This window comes from Lutra lutra, chromosome 4 (assembly GCF_902655055.1).
Source record: "Lutra lutra chromosome 4, mLutLut1.2, whole genome shotgun sequence".
Lineage (NCBI taxonomy): Eukaryota > Metazoa > Chordata > Mammalia > Carnivora > Mustelidae > Lutra > Lutra lutra.
The window spans coordinates 145,972,250-145,992,918 of NC_062281.1; the positions used below are offsets into that span (position 1 = coordinate 145,972,250).

General features: G+C 35.1%; 1 protein-coding gene across 7 annotated transcripts in view; it reads right to left on the reverse strand.

Annotated features, from left to right (window-relative positions):
• The window catches only part of ATG4C (autophagy related 4C cysteine peptidase), an 83,722-nt gene that overhangs the window by 10,922 nt on the left and 52,131 nt on the right, over positions 1–20,669 (reverse strand). For all 7 annotated transcript variants that reach the window (XM_047723764.1, XM_047723760.1, XM_047723762.1 and 4 more), the window contains 3 exons: positions 14,342–14,420; positions 13,608–13,684; positions 5,491–5,610 (listed from right to left, as the gene is read on the reverse strand). In XM_047723764.1, the coding sequence (XP_047579720.1) occupies positions 5,491–5,610; positions 13,608–13,684; positions 14,342–14,420 (276 nt within the window). The remainder of the gene's footprint in view (positions 1–5,490; positions 5,611–13,607; positions 13,685–14,341; positions 14,421–20,669) is intronic.

Consider the following 20,669-nt stretch of genomic DNA (forward strand, 5'->3'; position numbering starts at 1 on the left):
ATCTTAAAAAAAAAAAAGAATAGGTTTGGGGGAGGGGGTTTAGAAACAAATTAGGCCATCTCAGACTGCAATACTATCAGCAGAGATATGAAAAGTGGTCTGATTCTAGATATATAATTAACATCTAATTGGTTATAGGATATGAAAGAGAGTAAGAAGGTAAGGATAACCCCAAGCTTTTGGCCTTAGCAGATAAATTTGCCCTTAAATGAGAAGAGGAAAATTATGAGCAGAAAGAGGCTTGAAAAGGAAGATCAGAATCTGATTTTGGAAATGTGCATCAGACATACATAGGATGCTGAATGCATCTGGACATATGTAATCTATAACTGGAAAGAGAGGTTTGAGTTGAAGACATGATCTTGGTTTTAGTTATATTTGATATTTAAAGCTATAGGACTAGAAGAGATCACCAAGATAAAAAAGACATGAGAACTGAAGACTAAGCCATGGGGTGTTCCAACATTAAGAGCCTGGGGAGAAGAGCAGACAAAGGAGAAATGAGAGGGAAAAACTAGTGAAGAATGAGAAAAATCAAGAGAGTGGTTATAGAAGCCAAATGAAGAAGATGTATGAAGGTGTAGTGAGTGTTCAGCTATGGCAAATATTAATGTCAGGATACGTGGGATGAAGACTAAGATATGACCAATGGACTTAGCCATGTGGAGTTTTGGCAGAATGGTAGGGGTGAGAGCACTCAAATCTTGTTGATTACCTGAACTGCCATATTAATGAACTAATAATTTTTTTCTCCTAGACACTCAGATGTAAAGCAGACTTGTTTTGGGACTCTGCCTTTCACTTGCCCTCAAAACTTCTTGATCTTATAGATTCTACCTTCACAAACTCTCCGAACAGTTCCTTCCTCTCCCATCCCACAACTCTGTCCTCATCCAAGTCTTTGAAAAAAGCATTACAAATCAATGAAGAAAGGTTAGCTTTTTAATAAATAATGCTAGAACAACCAGTTATCCATTTTTTCCCAAAGAAGATGCAGATCTTAAGACATATACAAGTTTTAAATGTGAAACATAAAACTTTTGGAAGAAATGTAGGAGAATTTAGGAATTCTATTTATGACTTTGGTTATTACAGATTTTTTTGATAAAAAATTCAAAACCCATAAAGAAAAAGATTTACTAATTTGACAAAAATTAAAGACACCCTTAACAAGTGAAAACAGTAGCCTGGGAGAATATATTTACAACACATACAGCCAACAAATGGTAGTATCCAAAATTATAAATTTGATTTGATTTCCTTCAACTCAAATAACCGTACAGAGAATTAGAGAAAGGGAATAAATAAGAAATTCACAAAAGGGGAACCAAAGGACCAATAAACTTTGGTAAGATGCTCAATTTCACTATTAATCAGGGAAATACAAATTAAAACTACAAAAAAATACTTTGTAGTCATATTTATATTTATATCCATGAGATGGATAAAAGTATAGAAGTCTTACAATATCAAGTGTTAATAAGGATGTGAATCACTGGAAATTTTCATATACTCCTTGGTATGATCACTTTGGAGAGCATTTGACAATATCTAGCAAATCTAAAAATATGCACACCCTGAGACCCAGCAGTTCTACTCTACTGTGTCTAGGGTATCTACAGTAATAATCCCAGTTAACATAGTACATGTAAATGAAGAGATAAGAACAAGGATATTCTTAAGAACATTATTTGTAATTGGAAAATGAAACAAGCTAGATGACCATTAACAAAAGACAGTTTAAATAAAAAGTAGTAGATTGTAAAATGTACTACTATTCAGCAGTTATGAATAAGCTAGACCAATCCATATAGATCTAATTTCTAAGTCACTATTAAATGAAAAAGCAAATGGCAGGATATATACATTTTCATATAAACATATCATTTGTGATAAATTTACTAACACACAAAGTAGTATATATTGTTTATGGATATATATATAAAGTATGAATATTATATACTAACATAGGATAATAGTTACCACTGGGAAGAAAGGAAGAGAATAAGGTTGAGGAAGGTTAAAATGCTTCAGTTATATATGTATATTTTTCCCTTATGCTCAATGGTAGCACATGGGTACTTATTATGTTATTCTCTATATTTCTGTATGCTTGAAATTAAACAACTAATTTAATAAATCAACATATTGCTTAATTACAAACCTCTTCAGCCTGGCATTCAAGACTCTCCACAATATTATCCAACTTCCTTTTCTAGCCTCATCCTTTGCTATTTCCTACAGCAGTGTTTTCCAAGCCTTGGACACACATATACCCTCTTCATCTTCATTATTTTTTTATGTACGCCATCTCTGCTACGATTAATGATTCTTTTTTTTCCATAGTTTTTAACTTAAATAGCCTTGTACAAATCACTAATTAACAGGAAATCACATGTTTAATATGCCAGTTATATTTTTCTAATATGAATATAAATAAATACATGTGGATTAAAATATGTATCCTGGTGCTACCTAAAAACATCAAGTGTCACACTTTGGTTTGCAGTCTTACACCAATGGTTCTCAAATTTGGAATACAAGACTACTTGGGAGGCTTGTTAAAACTGGAGACTCTCAGGCCATAGAGGATCCTAATTTAGGGAGTCAGAAGACAGAAATCCTACTCTACATGTACCCTTGGCACTAACAAATTGGACTATTTGCCATTCTCTAGTCAAGCTCTACACTTTCCTTTTCCAATACGTTTCCTCTTGTTATTTCCTCTGCTTGAAGTAACCTTTCTTTTCCTTAAGGCAGTAAAAATTAAGCCTACACTTTAAGGCCCAAATTAAATATCACCATCACAATAAAGAACTTTGACTGGGATGTGACATTGCTCTCATTTCAACATCCTTCCTTCTGCTGTCAATTTGTTTCTATTTCTGTACTGGTGCTTATCATATTCAATGTAATGTATGTGTACTTGTCTTATTCCCTCTCCTGGCCTACAAATGCTACTTGAGGGCAGAAACCTTATACCTATACAAAAGTAGTATTATGGCTAGGTCGTTTTATGCTCTCGACATGGTAGTTATTCAGATACTTGCTGGGCTGAGCTGTGCTAAACACTGAATTAATTTCACAATTTTTATTAACATTTTAAAAATCATGTAGTATATGGCATTAGAATACTCATCCACACATTATAAATTAAACATGAGAATCTAGGCTACCTAGCTTTATTTTCAAAATGAGACAACTGAAATTATATCCTGCATTGAAACAAATAATATAAAATGTATTAATTTTTAAAAAGAAAAAAATAAGTTTAACATAAAAATGCCAAGTTCAGTTTTTAAGATGAAAAGGAAAACTATTGGGTGCCTGGGTGGCTCAGTGGGTTAAGCCGCTGCCTTCGGCTCAGGTCATGATCTCAGGGTCCTGGGATCGAGTCCCGCATTGGGCTTTCTGCTCAGCAGGGAGCCTGCTTCCCTCTCTCTCTCTCTCTGCCTGCCTCTCCGTCTATTTGTGATCTCTCTGTCAAATAAATAAATAAAATCTTTAAAAAAAAAAAAAAGAAAAGGAAAACTATTTCACTTACAACTTTCCGAGCAAAAGTAAATGATCAAGTTATTAATAAACAAAGAGAGTTTTTGATACTGTTATGAAAAGCTATTAATTTAAGAACAACACTATTATTAAAAAAAGTTAACTGACTCTGGAAAAATTCTCAGTACTTCAAAATGACATTTCAATATGGTTTTCCTTTATTTTAAATTTGCATATTACTCTGATGCATCATAAGCAATAATTTCTAGGTATTTTTCCCATGCAAAAACAATATATATATAAATATGTAGGCAATATATATTATGTATGTGTGTATATATATATAATATATAAAACCGACAAAAACTAAGTTTTAATCAGAAAATATCAACATGCAACTCATTTGTTCATCTTGTTTTTTTTAATTTGGTAATGATAATTTGATTTGTTTCTATTCCAGGAATAGACTACTATTTTAAACACACTTATTTTCACTGAGACAGAAAATAAACTGGTAGAAACAGAAACGGCTTTAAAAGGGAAATGTTCAGGACCGCCTGGGTGGCTCAGTGGGTTAAAGTCTCTGCTTTCAGCTCAGGTCATGATCCCAGGGTCCTGGGATCGAGCCCCGCATCAGGCTCTCTGCTCGGCAGGGAGCCTGCTTCCTCCTCTCTCTCTCTGCCTGCCTCTCTGCCTACTTGTGATCTCTGTCTGTCAAATGAAATGAATAAAATTTAAAATAAATAAATAAAAGGGAAATGTTCATCAACATAAATCTATATTACAATATCATCTGGACTGTATATTTTAGCACATATTTTACATGATATTTTATAAAGACAGAATTGCCAAAGAAAAATTAAACAAATGTATATACTAACTTCAAACAAGAAAAGGGGGGAAATAGCGAAGACACATTTTGTTACATTCACTTGGCCCTCTGGGTTAAAAAGGAGAACAAAAAGACGACAACTATGAGAAATGAAGAATAAGGAAAGGTTCTCACATATCTCATTTCTCATCTCATTCATTTTTCTGTCATTTTCCTGTTAAATTTCCTCTTTTACATGGCAGGTCAAGTAAACTAAACTTAGCTTATATGAAACTTTTTATTCAACTTTTTATTCTATTTTTACATTGTAAAAATCAAATTTCAACCCACTGGGTCCATTTTCCAGAATGAAACTAACTGGAAATTAAAGGAGTAATGAATACTATTATACCTGAACTCAAGTTGAAAATTCCAAAAAATGAATCTAGTATTGGTTTTACTTACCTTAAAATGATAGCCTATAATTACTGATACTAATAAAGACAGCCATCCAGTTATGCTTACTTCCTAAATAATCTTTTTTATTTTCTAAAGTACTAAATATAGACAGATCTTAAGGTTCTATAAATGTTTTAGCAGTACTCAAAGATCAAAAAATGCAGAAGCTTAAAGCTTATGAGAGGGAGTTAAATAAACCTATTTCAAAGATCCTGTAAGTAGAATAGATCAGATTAGACAAGCTTATTGGAAGGTAACAACACAGCTCATTTTATAAAGCAGTTCTGAGAAATCCAAAAATACCATTTCTCTTTAAAAAAAATCAAAGAAGCACTTGGACTAACAAGAAATAATGCTCGATTTGGCTTGATCAAATACTTCATTAATTTTTTTCTACCCCCTAAGGTATTGCCCTTTTAAAATCCTCTTCAAATAAAATATAACCCTAATTGCTTGCACATGGCTAGTTTGCAAAGGGATTTTTATTTCAACAGTGCCACCTAGTGGAGCAATTGATACTTTCAACTGGTCACTAGTTGGTTTCATTAGTCTCAAAGACGAGGAGTCCCCAAATAGTCTTATTTTCTGGTTCACTATAGTCCTAATAATATTAACATTCAAGAGGAAATTTTACAAAAGAATTATTTACAGAGTTTTGTCCTCTGATAGGCTATGTCTAATAAAAATTAGGTCATTTACAAATATTATAATATTTTAAATAAAAGTACCTTAGTGATTTCTTCAGAAGCTCGTTTGAAGTCCTGAACGTTTCGACAGTAAAATCCTATCGTACAGCTAGGATCCATTTTTCGAAATGACATCTTTTTGGGAGAAGGGCAGTGGAATGTCTGCAATTTTAAAAGTTCTTTAGGATTAATTTAGTTTTGTTTGATGGACTTGAATATATACAAGATATTACTTGATTTAAAATTTGCCCTCTAGTTTTTCTCATAAATATGCTTTCATATTTCAAACAGTGTTTTAGTCTATCCTCTGCAAATGGTCCTTTCCACTCTCCAAAGCTGTAAAACATGACAGCCACCATTATTTACATTCAAGTCAAATCTCCACCTTCTGTGGCATTAGTGCCATTCTGTAAAAGAAAACAAGTGTGTCAAAGTGATATGCATTTTTAATACTTGCAGAAGGGAGGAAAAATGTGCCACTGGAAAAGACATACATAAGCTAGTACAAGGTTTAGAATCAAGTTAGTTGCTTCTATGATAGTTCAATTAAACCTGGGTTGGCTTTGTTGCTTTTTCTATTTTAAGATTTTATTTATTTATTTGAGAGAGAGAGAAGGAGCGGGGTGGGGGTGGGGCAGAGGAAGAAGCAGACTCGCTGCTGAGCAGGGAGCCCCATGCAGGTCTCAATCCCAGGACCCTGAGATCATGACCTGACCTGAAGGCAGACGTTTAACCAACTGAGCCATCCAGGCATCCTGAATGCTCAGATATCTTGTCCTTAAAAATCACTGAGGCTACCAAAGTCTGTTTTTCTGTGTATAAAAAAATGCTTATATGTAAAAAAAGGAGGGCCTTAGAAATATATATATATATATATATATATATATTCAAATTTGTTTATGTTTGTATAAGTGAACTGTAAGTATATACCAAAATTAACAAGTTTAGGGGAGAGAGAGAAAACTGGGTAAATGGTAGACAGGTATGAGAAATTCTTTATTGTATATTCTATATTTTTTAATTGAAGAATAAGCTCAATTAAGACATGATCTTGGGGGCACCTGGGTGATTCAGTCAGTTAAGTGACTGACTCTTGATTTCCACTCAGGTCATGATCCAGGGTTGTGAGATGGAGCCCCCATCTGACTCCACGCTGGGATGGAGCCTGCTTAAGATTCTCCCCTCCCTCTCCCTCTACCCCTCCCCCACTCGCTTGTGCACACATGTTCTTTCTCTCAAAAGAAATGATCCAGGCTGAATCTGAACTCTAAACTTAAATTTTCCCTACATTTTATATCTAAAACTAGGGGATTTTAACCTGAAATTATCAAATACAGAAAAACATAGGCTTTTCATATTTATGTTCATGGTAAATCAGTCAAATCACTCTCTTTTCCCTCCCCCTATATCCATCCCAGTGATCCAATTAGTGTCCCATGTTATCACTAGAGAATATGCAAGAATATTCAAGCTCCTTTTTCCCCTTGTAGATAGTTCAATCATATATTATATTCAAATCCTCTATCACTGCAGTAAATACAGGCCAAACAAATGTGTTTTCAAAACTATGACTTCTATAAAATGCTTAACTAGTACTTTATATAGTGAGATCCAACCTAACTAAACAGGAGTCTCCAAAGTACAAGTCAATACAAGTATTGCCTTAGTTGGACTTTTTTCAACACTGTGTCACCTGCTTTATTTATCTGTTTTATTGAAAACAGATCTGAAAAGGCACAGAAACTACATAGACTTGTTAACAATACACAGGAATAGATTAGTGTACATGGCACAGACAGCTCTAGGTCATATTACAAAAGTTATTCCAGGAGTGCATGTGTGGCTCAGTCGGTTAAGCGTCTTCCTTTGGCTCAGGTCAGGATCCCCAGGACCTGGATGGAGCTCTGCATCTGGTTCAGCAGGGGGTTGCTCTCCCTCTCCCTCTACCTCTCTTCCCCACTTACATTCTCTCTCTCAAATAAGTAAATAAAAATTAAATCTTTAAAAAAGAAGTTATTCTGCATACATACAAGCTATCTAAAACAGTTCCAACTCCTTCAAAGCCAATAATAGGAATGTTTATTTAGTTTTATACTTAGGGATAAGAAAGGACCAAACGTTTATACAAGGTCCAACAAAATATTTTTTAAATTCACCTTACGAGGATGTCTATGTTTTGCTAAATTATTATTTCATGTAAGAACCAACAAGACTAAACCCAATAGTTTTAGTGTTGTTCACTGTATTACCTCAGTGATCATAGATAGTAATGGACAAACACTACATTGTTATTCATAGTGTTTTGATATCTACAAAGAATTTTTTATATTATTTGCAAAAACACATATAAATCTCCGATGACTGAAAACTAAACTGCTATTGGGTGTTACTATATGAGTACTAGGATTCATATTACTAAGAGGCATTTTATACCATTAAAATTTAAAACTATTTTCTTTCGTTCACCCAAGAAGATTCTGAAGTCAAGCCAACATTAATTTATAATTCAGAATCATTTCTATTTATTGCAGAACAAGTTAGACTAAAATATTTTCCAAGGGGAGTTACACAGCTATATTTACTTTGTGATAATTCTTTGAGCTATGTACTTATGATTTTTTTTTTAATCTTTACAATTCTGAAGTAGCACCCTCTACTTTACAAACACATTTTAGGGAGTATTTACTAGATACAGTTCTGTGACAATGAAATATGTTTCTGAAAAAAATATATGACTGAAAAAAAGAGTCAATTCCCATTTATTTCATTTTTCAATACATTATTTATTCACTGCCTCAACAAATAGTATTAGGTACTACTAATGCCAGGTACTATTCTAGGCTTATTTCTTGGAATAGTTAATCCTATTACCCTAAACATACAAATAATACTGAAACAAATACTTTAAGGTGGAGCTTCCTAAGATAGTAGAGAATACCCTTACTACAAAACACATCCTACTAACTGCAGTCCACATGTGTAATTCATAATTGGTACATGTTTCACTGATGAATTCACTCACCCATCTATCTAATCAATCACATCATTCTTAAATCTTTAATGCCACTATTCCTATGATTTTACTAGGGTAGATTAAATAATCACTGCATGGAACATTCTAAAATCTGAAACTTGAACTGGGGGCCTAGGAATCACAACAGACTAACATGTCTATTAATAAGGCTTTTCCTGCCTTACTAGTGGAATATTAGTATTTAGAAAATCAAATATTGCCTTAATAATAGAATTTGTTATATAAGAGTTATAATCTGTAATTCTGAAAGTATATCATAAATAACATGAAACAATAGTCTCTGGTTTGAGAAATTCTTATTAAACACACACACACGTACATATATGTATATACACTGAAGATACATTATCTTCTAGTCCTCTCATCCCAACAATTGATACTCTGCCTGAATCACTGATAGTGGGAACCCACAGTTCAACATACCCTCACTGCTAGAAGCCACTTGTGTTCTTCTCATTCGCTTTTAATTTCAAGTTGTTTTTCCACAACTTTTTTCCTTAAGGTGCTCATGCTATTCCTTTATACCTATTCTCTATATGAAAATTATAGACATATATGCATTCATGACTACTTACGTTCACTTCACAGTGTTAAAAACTCTGTGAAAATAGATAGAGATGAAGGAAATTCTCTTTACAAAGTTAACATAAAAATTCAATAGTATAAACTAATATATTTTATAAGAAAGTATCCCACAAGAATGGAAAATTAGTACAAATATATACCTAAAGCATTTGGAACTATAGGGAAGAAAACAATTCAACAAATAACTAATGTGCTTAGGAGAGTGCTTTGCATATGGAAAGAGTTCAATAAATGGCAGTTTAAAAAAGAATACTTGGGGGGGTACCCGGGTGGCTCAGTCAGTTAAGTGTTTTACTTTGGCTCAGGTCATGTATGATCTCAGAGTCCTGGGATCGGGCCCCATGTTGGGCTCCCTGCTCAGTGGAGAGTCTGTTTCTCCCTTGTCCTCTGCCCCTCCCCAACCCCCCTAATAAATAATAAAATATTTTTTAAAAATAAAAAAGAGGGGTGCCTGGGTGGCTCAGTTGGTTAAGCATCTGCCTTCGGCTTAGGTTGTGATCCCCGGCTCCTGGGATCAAGTTCCACATGGGCTCCCGGCTCACTGAGGAGTCTGCTTCTCCTTCTCCCAGCCCCCCGCCTTGTGTTCTCTCTCTCTCTCTTTCACTCTAGCTCAAATAAATAAAATTTAAAAATTAAAATAAAAATAAAATAGAATACTTGGTCTGATTTGGTTTCAATATTTTAAAAGTTCAACTCTAAATATGTAGGAATTCAATACAATAAGAAAAACAAGGGGGCCTGGGTGGCTCAGTGGGTTAAAGCCTCTGCCTTTGGCTCAGGTCGTGGTCCCAGAGTCCTGGGATCGAGCCCCGCATCAGGCTCTCTGCTCAGCAGGGAGCCTGCTTCCTCCTCCCTCTCTCTCTGCCTGCCTCTGCTTACTTGTGATCTCTATCTGTCAAATAAAATAAATAAAATCTTTAAAAAAAAAAAGAAAAAAAAAGAAAAAAGATGTAATCTGCTAAATTTCCTCTTCAATCTCAAATATCTAGATATCATACTACTTTCTTAAATTTTCATAATCCTATTGGATTCAAGGCATTCACTCAAAGTATCAGGACTACCAGTGATTACTACATGGAATTAAATAAAAGAGCTAAGATTTTAATTTCCCTGTCTACTGACCAAAACAAGTATTGATCAAAAAGTTTCTTTCAAAATAATTTTGGGTGCCTAGGTGGTTCAGCTGGTTAAGCAACCGACTCTTGATTTCGGCTCAGGTCACGATCTCAGGGTGTGAAAGTGAGGCCCATGTCAGGCTCCATGATTAGTATGGAGCCTGCTTGGATTCTTTCTCTCCCCTCTGCCCCCCTCCCTCAAATAATAAATGGAATCTTTAAAAAAATAATTTTGATCACTGAGGTATAAACATGGTTTTAGAATGCTCGTATAATTATGTCAATCAACTGCAAAATTTCAGTAGCATAAATACACACAACCTACATAAGAAGCCAAGGATGTCTAATATAGGGCAGTTAAAATACATTCACCTGGAGCATTTTAAGCTTAAAATATGTTAAAAAGCAAAAAGTAAAATTTCATTTCTGTACAAAAGCAATTTGCTATAGTTTTTATGTTATACTCTCATAGAAAAATAAATGATACTATTCACTAAGTAGCCTAAGATACATCCCTAAGCTGAGAAAAAAGAAAAACTGTCCAGAGGAATTACCCAGACAGGTGGAGATACTCTACCAGCATTTCAAAAATATAAATCTATGGGCGCCTGGGTGGCTCAGTGGGTTGGGCCGCTGCCTTCGGCTCGGGTCGTGATCTCGGGGTTCTGGGATCGAGTCCCGCGTCGGGCTCTCTGCTCAGCGGGAAGCCTGCTTCCCTCTCTCTCTCTCTCTCTGTCTGCCTCTCTGTCTACTTGTGATCTCTCTCTGTCAAATAAATAAATAAAATCTTTAAAAAATATACATATATATATATATAAATCTAAACCCAATTTCTCAGTGTCCTACTGTATAAGAAATAAATGCTTCTGTGCATTTCAGAAATTACATAACTTCACCAGACTTTACAAAGTCTTTTAAGATCATTTCCTCTTTTCCATTCTCACCACCAACACCCTACATCAAGCTTATACTGATGCACCTGGGAAGTGTTGCACTTGCCTCCCAACACAGTGAGCTGCAGCCTTCCTAACATTGCTAGTGCAAACACAACCAGGATACTCACTCACCTGGTTTCTTTGTAGAATCTGTCAAAATATCAGATGAACAGTCTCTCTCTACTGGTTGGAACAATCAACACTTATAATCTTTTAATTTGCCTATTTTAGATAATACTAGAATGCTATGAATAATTTTCCATCTGAGTTTCAAATATCTACTTTTTTAAGGAGTTAGTGTGGCACAGATACAGTGGAAATGTAACTTAGACATAGGAATCAGTGCCACAGGACCACCACCACACAGCTGAAAGAGAATTACAACATGGTTCGCACAGCACAATTCTGTCGTGCCTCCCATAGTATCAGTCAGTCAACTAGAAATATTAATTAAGGTTTACATACAAGATACTATGAAGGAAGAAAACAGAAAGCAAACCCTATCTCTGGCCTCAAGATACTTGTACTTTTAGTTCAGGTAATAGTTAACAAAGAACACTAGGATGTTTTATAATGTATCTTTCAGAACCAGATTTTTTTTTTAAGATTTATTTATTTATTTGACAGAGACAGAGTGCGCATGAACACATGAGCACAAGCAGGTGGAGCAGCGGGTGGAGGGAGAGGAAGAAGCAGACTCCCTGCCGAGCTGGGAGCCCAACACAGGGCTGGATCCCAGGACCCTAGGACCATGACCTGAGCCAAAGGCAGACGCTTAACCGACTGAGCCACCTAGGCGCCCTTCAAAACCAGATTTTATTTTATTATTTTTTTAAAGATTTTATTTATTTATTTGACAGAGAGAGAGAGATCATAATTAGGCAGAGAGGCAGGCAGAGAGAGAGAGAGGAGGAAGCAGGCTCCCTGCTAAGCAGAGAGCCCTATGAGGGGCTCGATCCCAGGACCCTGGGATCATGACCTGAGCCGAAGGCAGAGGTTTAACCCACTGAGCCACCCTGGCGCCCCTCAAAACCAGATTTTGATCTTATTTTCATAACCTATCATTTAAATACCACTAGATATTAATATTAGCTAGGATGCTATTACTAAAACAAATATTAAACCATATTTCCGATTTGTCAAGCCTTTGAGAAATAGTGATCCATGCCCCTCAATTGATTACAGTTATATTACAAGTCTGTAAAAGGGGCGTCTGCTCAGCAGGGAGCCTGCTTCCTCCTCTCTCTCTGCCTGTCTCTCTGCCTATTTGTGATCTCTGTAAAAAAAAATAAATAGAGGGGCACCTGGGTGGCTCAGTGGTTTAAGCCTCTGCCTTTGGCTCAGGTCATGATCCCGGGGGGTCCTGGGATCGAGCCCCACATCGGCTCTCTGTTCAGCGGAGAGCCTGCTTCCCTTCCTCTCTCTCTGCCTGCCTCTCTGCCTGCTTGTGATCTCTCTCTGTCAAATAAATAAATAAATAAATAAATCTTTAAAAAATAAATAAATAAATAAATAAATAGAATCTTTAAAAAAAAGAGTCTGTAAAAGCAACAACTGAGAAAACAAGAACCAAAACCATATAATAATTACATACCTCACTTATGCACTCTCAAAATTTTCTGAATGAAAATACTGAGTCACAGGGGTGCCTGGCCGGCTCAGATGGTAGAGCATGCAACTCTTGATCTCAGGGTTGTGAGTTTGAACCCCACAGTAGGCAAAGAGATTGCTAAATAAGTATTTTTTTAAATAATAATAAACTTAAAATAAAATAAAATACTGGATCACAAATGACCCAACATAAAGGAAAAGAATATGTTAAGAAATCAGACCTAAAACAGGGGCACCTGGGTGGCCCAGTCAGTTAAAGGTCTGCCTTCAGCTTGGTCAAGCCCCAATTCCAGCTCCCTTCCCAGCAGGGAGTCTGATTCTCCCTCGCCCTCTACCCCCCAACTGATGCTCTCCTTCTCTCAAATAAATAAATAAAATCTTAAAAAAAAAATCAGAGCTAAAACAAATATTAGAAACACAACTTAGCTCTTGAAAAACTTAGCTAGAGGCTAAGCCTCAACCACTATACTTAAAATAATTCAGCAGAGAGTCTCAAGACACTTTGTCATTCTAACCCATCTCCATCATCTTTTTCTTCCCCCTTTTTCTTTTTATTAAACATACCTAATATTTTAAATTTTTCAGTAATATTCAGCTACTTATCTACAAAATAACTTAGAGGCTTGATCATTTATTTTGGTAGGGCTAGGATATCTAACAAGTTAGAGACAAAGATAAATGAAGAAGAAAGTGTGTCATAAATTAAAATTCAGCAACAAATTATTTAACCTTTGACTACTGTGTGGAGTGTGGTTTTATAAATCAGTAAAATATTATTAACTTGTAATACCATAAAAGCATAGCTGTCTAGCACATCTCTACATACTTGAGTTTGCTTCATATTGTAAGAAAACAGTACCAGCTCTTTATCCATAGTACCTCAAGAGGGAAATCCTTTATGCTGACATCTACAAAAGATTGGCAGTAATGAGGATCCATGTAAATCAAACTGTCATCTACAAGGACAAAACAGAAGACAAGTAATTCAAAAAACACCTTATTATTACACGGCTTACAATCCAATTTCTATGTAGAATAGCTGAAAAAAACCTGGGAATAACAGCTTGCCAGACTGATATTCATTGACTGAAACATAGGTTTGCACAGGACAGATTAACTTTTGCATAATCAAATATGCTTGTATAAGCAGAATTTTTATAAAGTGATGAGACTGTCATTTAATTTTTGGTCATAAAATTACTTTCACAAACACACAATTATATTCTGCAGTTTGCATATGAAAAATGTATTGCACTACTTTATCCTGACAGGAAGAACATATTGCTTGTCATTTTATCATCAACTAGCACCACTAAAACTGGTAAAAAGTAAATATGTAAATAGTAACTGCCAGAATGTGGCAGCAATGTCTTCTGAAGTTTAGTGAAACCAATAAATTATGCCTGTTTATGCAATAACAGAAATTAAACATACATTTTACAGAATCCAATTATGTTGTGGACCAAATGACAAATGAGTGGCTATGGTAGGACTGATGAATTTATAAGGTACTCATTTTGCTCTGTTAATCATCCTGTTTCCAAATGATCCCAAATTAACTTTCCGACTTTTAAAAGAAAAAATAAAGAAATATGTTTTATTAAATCACTGACCTTGAAATCCAGCAAAGTAGTATGACTGTTTAGGTTTGCCACCAATAATACCCACACAATATTCAAGGCTTAAAATACCCTGCCAAAAAAAATTAATTCAGATTTAGAGTCAAGAGGAAAATGGTAATTATTCAAAACAACCAAACTTATATTAGCAGTATTAATATGTATAGCAGTTCCCAAATTTTTCCACCACCAGCAGTTTCCAAATTTCACCACCAGTTTTATGGTTATTACATATGTTCCATATTTTAAAATCCTTTCATCTACCACACTATTTTCTATTTTCTTTAAATCACTCAACATTAACATGACTAAATGAACTATTCTGATCAACATGTCATTCAACAACATTAACAACTACTGTGTGCCAGATACAGAAATAAATAAGGTCAGCATTTAAAGGCAATAAAACTCCTGCCAGAGCCCAAGCACTTGGCCTTTCGGTTAGCTGATGCAGGCTTATCATGATCAACACAGTATTTTCATCACACTTTTTGAAATACTAGAAATAGTCCTTAGACCTTACTACTGTTTTCAGTGAACCTCGAGTCTTAGACTACAATTTTCTAATCAACATTCACATGACACATTTTTTTATGTTATGTTAGTCACCATACAGTACATCATTATCACTTAACACATTTTTATGCTATTTCATAAATTTATTGGAATAAACAAAGATGAAAATAATTTAATCCAAGGCAAATAATAATTGTTACTATATTTAATGTCAATTCACATTATAAAATATCAAGGATACTTCAATAAATTATTTAGTGTGTCCCTCAGCATCCACTTCTAAGTAGAATTCTATTTAAGTGGGCCAAATAATTCTAAATCTTTTTTTAAAGATTATTTATTTTTGTGTTTTATTATTTATTTATTTGGTGGGGGAAGAAGGGGCCTGAGAGGGAGAGAGAGAATCTGGAACATACTCTAAGCTGCACACAAAGCCAGATATAGGGTTTGATCTCACAACCCTGAGATCATGACCTGGGCTAAAACCAAGAGCTCTACACTTAACCAACTGAGCCACCCTGGTGCCCCGATAATTCTGAACCTTTTAAAACACATGTCCAGTGGAATCACATAAAGTCTTGTAAATAGTTTAGCTTATATTATGCATATATATATATATAAAGTTTATATATATAAACTTTATATTTTATATATTTTTTATATATTATTTTATATTTTTATGTTTTATATTTTATAATATATATTGCATATATTATATATATATTTATACATATTATTTATATATATATAAAGTTAGAAAACACTAATAATGATAAAATGCACATTATAAAACCACGAAGTATTAAATAATAAACTTTCTTTCTCTTAAACGACAGGATGTTTTGAAATCTAGAAGATATAAAATAACAAGGGGTGCCTGGGTGGCTCAGTGGGTTAAAGCCTCTGCTTTCGGCTCGGGTCGTGATCCCAGGGTCCTGGAATCGAGCCCCGCGTCGGGCTCTCTGCTCAGCAGGGAACCTGCTTCCCTTCCTCTCTCTCTGCCTGCCTCTCTGCCTACTTATGATCTCTGTCTGTCAAATAAATAAATAAAATCTTTAAAAAAAAAAAAAAAAAAACAAGTACATGGGGCACCAGAGTGGCTCAGTCGTTTAAGCATCCAACTCTTGGTTTCAGCTCTTGTCATGATCTAAGGGTTGTGAGGTGGAGTCCCGCATTGGGGTCCACACTCAGCAGTGAGCCTGCTCCAGATTCTCTCTTTTCCTCTCCCTCTACCCCTCCCATGGCTTTCTCTCTCTCTCAAAATAAATAAATCTTTAAAATTAAAGTAATTAATAAAAATACAAAGTATATGCTTTTTTCCCTTTAACAAGTAATCAAACCATAGAGTATTTTTTAAATTATTTTCTTAAAAATAATATGTGGTTGGGTGCAGTCAGTTGAATGCCTGACTCTTGGTTTCCACTCAGGTTGCGATATCAGTGTTGTGAAATGGAGCCCCACATTGAGCTTCATGCTCAGCACAGAGTCTGCTTGAGATTTTTCTCTCTCTCTCTCCCTCTGCCCCTCCCCACACATGCACACTCTCTAAAATAAATAAATAAAATAAATCTTTAAAAAATAATAATATGTGGTTGTTATTTTTAAAACATAGATGTATTTTAAAAAGTAAAAATTGGGAGGGCCTAGATGGCTCAGTGGGCTAAGCATCCAACTCTTGATTTCAGCTCAGGTTTTGATCGCAGGGTCCTGAGTTCAAGCTCCACTTTGGGCTTCACACTCGGCATGGAGCCTACTTTAAAAATGAAGTAAAAGTTGAGATGCCTGGGTGGCTCAGTTGGTTGGACGACTGCCTTCAGCTCAGGTCATGATCCCGGAGTCCTGGAATCGAGTCCCACATGAGGCTCCCAGCTCCACAGGGAGTCTGCTTCTCCCTCTGACCTTCTCCTCGCTCATGCTCTCTCTCACTGCCTCTCTCTCAAATAAATAAATAAAAATTTTAAAAAAATATATTTAAAAAAATTTTTAAAAATAAAAAATTAAAAAAAGAAGTAAAAGTTTCCTGGGTGCCTGGCTGGCTTAGTTGAAAGAGCATGTGACTCTTGTTCTCAGGATCATGAATTCAAGTCCCATATTGGGTGTTGAGATTACTTAAATAAACTAGCTTTAAAAAAAAAAAATGAACAATTTCCCAAAACCCTAACACTAAGAGCTCATCATTATTAATATTTGGGAAACAGCTTCTTGAACTCGATCTATGTTACATATATTCACATAAAGATTTATTGAATACAGTCCTATGTATGTGGCATCACACTACATATGCTGTTTTAACTTTAGTCACTCATTATATTATAAACATCTTTTTCTACCAATAAATACAGATCACTAGTACAATATCTAATGGCTGTAAAATACTCAATTTTATAAAAATAGCACAACATGCTTTAAAATCTCCATTATGAATATTTGTTTCCAGGTCCTCACTGTTATAAATAAACCTTTAGAGAAAACAACAACTTTGTATATTTTCAGTCATGTGAAAATATAGAGGTTTTTCTGGAAAGGAGAACTGCAACTAAAAAAGTCAAATATAATAAAGAACACATATTATAGGTTAAAATTTTAGAGCTAACAAATTAAGATGAAATTATACAGAAAATGAATAAAATATTATTATTCTATTTTTATTATTCCATTAATAGTCTATTATTCTGTCCCTTTCCCCTAAAATAAAAATCCTTAATTAGAGAGTGCCTTACTTCAAGTTGAAGCAGTCTGATCAGCTGACACACAATGTTTCTGACAAAGACAGCCACCAGGAAGTGAAAGTTCTAAGTCCCTCATAGCCAAGAGAAGAAAAAAAAATAATATAGCAAGAATCATCATCAGTGGCTCTCCTCAGCAAAAAAAGAATGACTCCAAGTAATGGAATAAAGACTTTGGTTCCTGACATCTATATTTCCTTTACAACAGACTAGAGCACATTTAGCAATAAACACTTAGAAGCAGAATAGGAACTAGAATGCCATTACATATAAAAGACTGCACCTTTGGAAACCTGAAACACTTTTCAGCTCCTAAAAAAGCTTCTTCACGGTTTTCTAGTGGTGAGAATTTATTGAGCTGTAATCATGAAGCAATAAATAAGACTGAAGTAATCAGTCAAAAAGAAAAGTCCTAATTTGTCTTGCTGGAGAAGAACATATTAGATTTTCCCCATCCCAGGTCCTTTAAAATATATATATATGTACATATATATATAGATATAGATATAGATATAAAAATCTATACATATATATAAATAAATAAACTTCCTGAGCTAAGAGCTGACAAAGCACCACACCAAACTTCTTTCTACTCAGAGAATGTAGCAGGGGATGGTACCATCTCTGAAAGATTGGAATTACCTTGATTAATAAATTTGAAAAATAGAACTGAGTGGTGAATTGTAGAGAGTACAATGCACAATGGTTTGGCAGGAAAAAAGACAACTGCTGACAAAGAAGGAGGAGGAAGTGCAAGGAGAGAGGGAGATGGAGTAGGAAGCATGGAATGGTGGTGGAGGAGGAGGTGAAGAAAGAAAAAGGGGAGCAGAGGAGGAAGAAGAAATGGAAGAGGAAGAAGATTATTCTTTTTTCAGGACTATCACTCTAGTTTTTCACTTCCAAATGAATGCCTCTTTATAAGTTATCATTTTGGCTTTTGACCCAACCAAACCCAAGCAAACATGACACATAGCATATAACCTACTCTACTTAGCTATTTCGGCCATTTTTTGCTGATAACTGAAAAGTTAAAATGTATAAAATGTAAAAATTAAACAAAAATTACATTTTTAGAAGTCCATATTTTAGGAGCACCTGAATGGCTCAGTTGGTTGAGCACCCGACTCTTGGTTTTGGCTTAGGTTATGATCTCAGGGTCGTGAGCCCACATTGGGTTCTGCACTTAGTAGGGAGTCTGCTTGAGATTCTCTCTCTCCCTCTGCCCCTACCCCCATTCATGCTAAATAAATAAATAAAACATTTTTTTAAGTCCATATTTCAGGGAAAAATATGAAAATAACAAAAATTCTGGTCATTCCCAGTTATCTGAACTTAAACTTATGACTTGACATCTCTCTTTTCTGTTTTATGAAGATAAGATAGTTCCCAGCTGTTGTGAAGGCAAAATGAGATATATCTGTATTAAAAGTGTTACACAAATATGAGAGTTAATAAGTGTTTGTTGAGAAACTCCTTTATGCTAGGTACTGAGGATCACTCTTAACAGCTAACCATGGTTTGTTTCACTACACTTCAGGCTCCAGTGAATCATTCAATAGCATGAGACAATCCTGCCACCTGATAAATATTAATACCACAAAGTAGCAAAGCCCTCAGCTATATGAAACATGCCTTGAAGCCATCTGCAGCCCATTCTACCAGAAATGGGGGTTTGGCTAAAGGAGTCAATTTCAAGATTGTCTCAGTTTCTAATCTTTTCATGGTTATAGAAAAGACATAGAGAATCCAGTTCAAACGTGATTACAACCTATTGAGACATGGCAACATGCCAGAAGTCCCAAAACCTTCAATGGATCTGCTAGATGAAATGGCTCATAACTTCCCACATTCTACCATTAACTTTACTAAAGAGCCCACATATTAGAAAGCAAACCCCACTTCTACCTAGGTAATTCATATGTAATCAATATAGTACAGTATTGGTATTATTAATAACAGGTATGCCTGCAGAATTTTAGTAACTATTATGAAAAGCCAATATACCAGCTAGAAAACTTCCATATCTCATGTATTGAAAACAACTGCTCTAGATTTTTAGAAACAGCACAATCTACAGTGAGGATATACGTTTCACTCATAGACACATGGACCACGATGCTTCATGTGGGGAACAAACTGTTACTGAAACACAAGAGACAAATTTCAAGATTACTATATGCCATAACACTCCATTCAAAGAGGAATTCCATCTCTGGCCTTGAAAAGATGAGAACTTTATTAAAACTATGAAAATAATATAAATACTATAATCTTAACCAAAATTAAGTATTTCAAAAGTTAAAGTTTTGTGCAAAAAGCAGAATCAGACCTATAAACAGAGAGAAGGGATGTGGGGGAGATGGGCAAAATGAGTAAGAGGACTGGGAGATACAGGCTTCCAGTTGTGGAACGAATAAGTCACAGTCACAATAATAGACACAGCATAGGGCACCTGGGGGGCTCCGTTGGTTAAGCAACTGCCTTCAGCTCAGGTCATGATCTCAGGGTCCTGGAATCAAGCTCCGCATCAGGCTCCCTGCTCAGTGGGGAGCCTGCAGCAAGGAACCTGCTTCTCCCTCTCCCTCTGCCCTCCTCCCTGCTTGTGCTCTCTCTCTCTTAAATGAATAAATAAAATCTTAAAAAAAGAAAAAACTAAAAGAAAAAAGAAGACACAGCATAGGGAATATGGTCAATGATATGGTAAAAGCGTCAGCGTTTTATGATGACAGTTGGTAGCTACCGGTGTGGGGAGTACAAGAATAACACAGAGAAGCTGAGTCACTATGTTGTGCATCTGAAACTAATGTAACATTGTGTGTCAACTATACTCAAATAAAAAAAAAATTCTTTTAAGTTAAAGTTTTGTGACAAGTGAATGTCTTGTTGCCCAAAACAAGATAACATAATTAGACAGGTTCATCTGGAAAAAAGAATTATGTGTTCTCAAACAGAACAGATTTTTAACTGGCTAATATTAAAAAAACCAAGGTGGAACCTTCCCCCATACTACCTTCACTATTTCTGTCTATATAAAACAGTCATTCTACTTATTGACCTTTGGTGGCACAGGAAACAAGTTA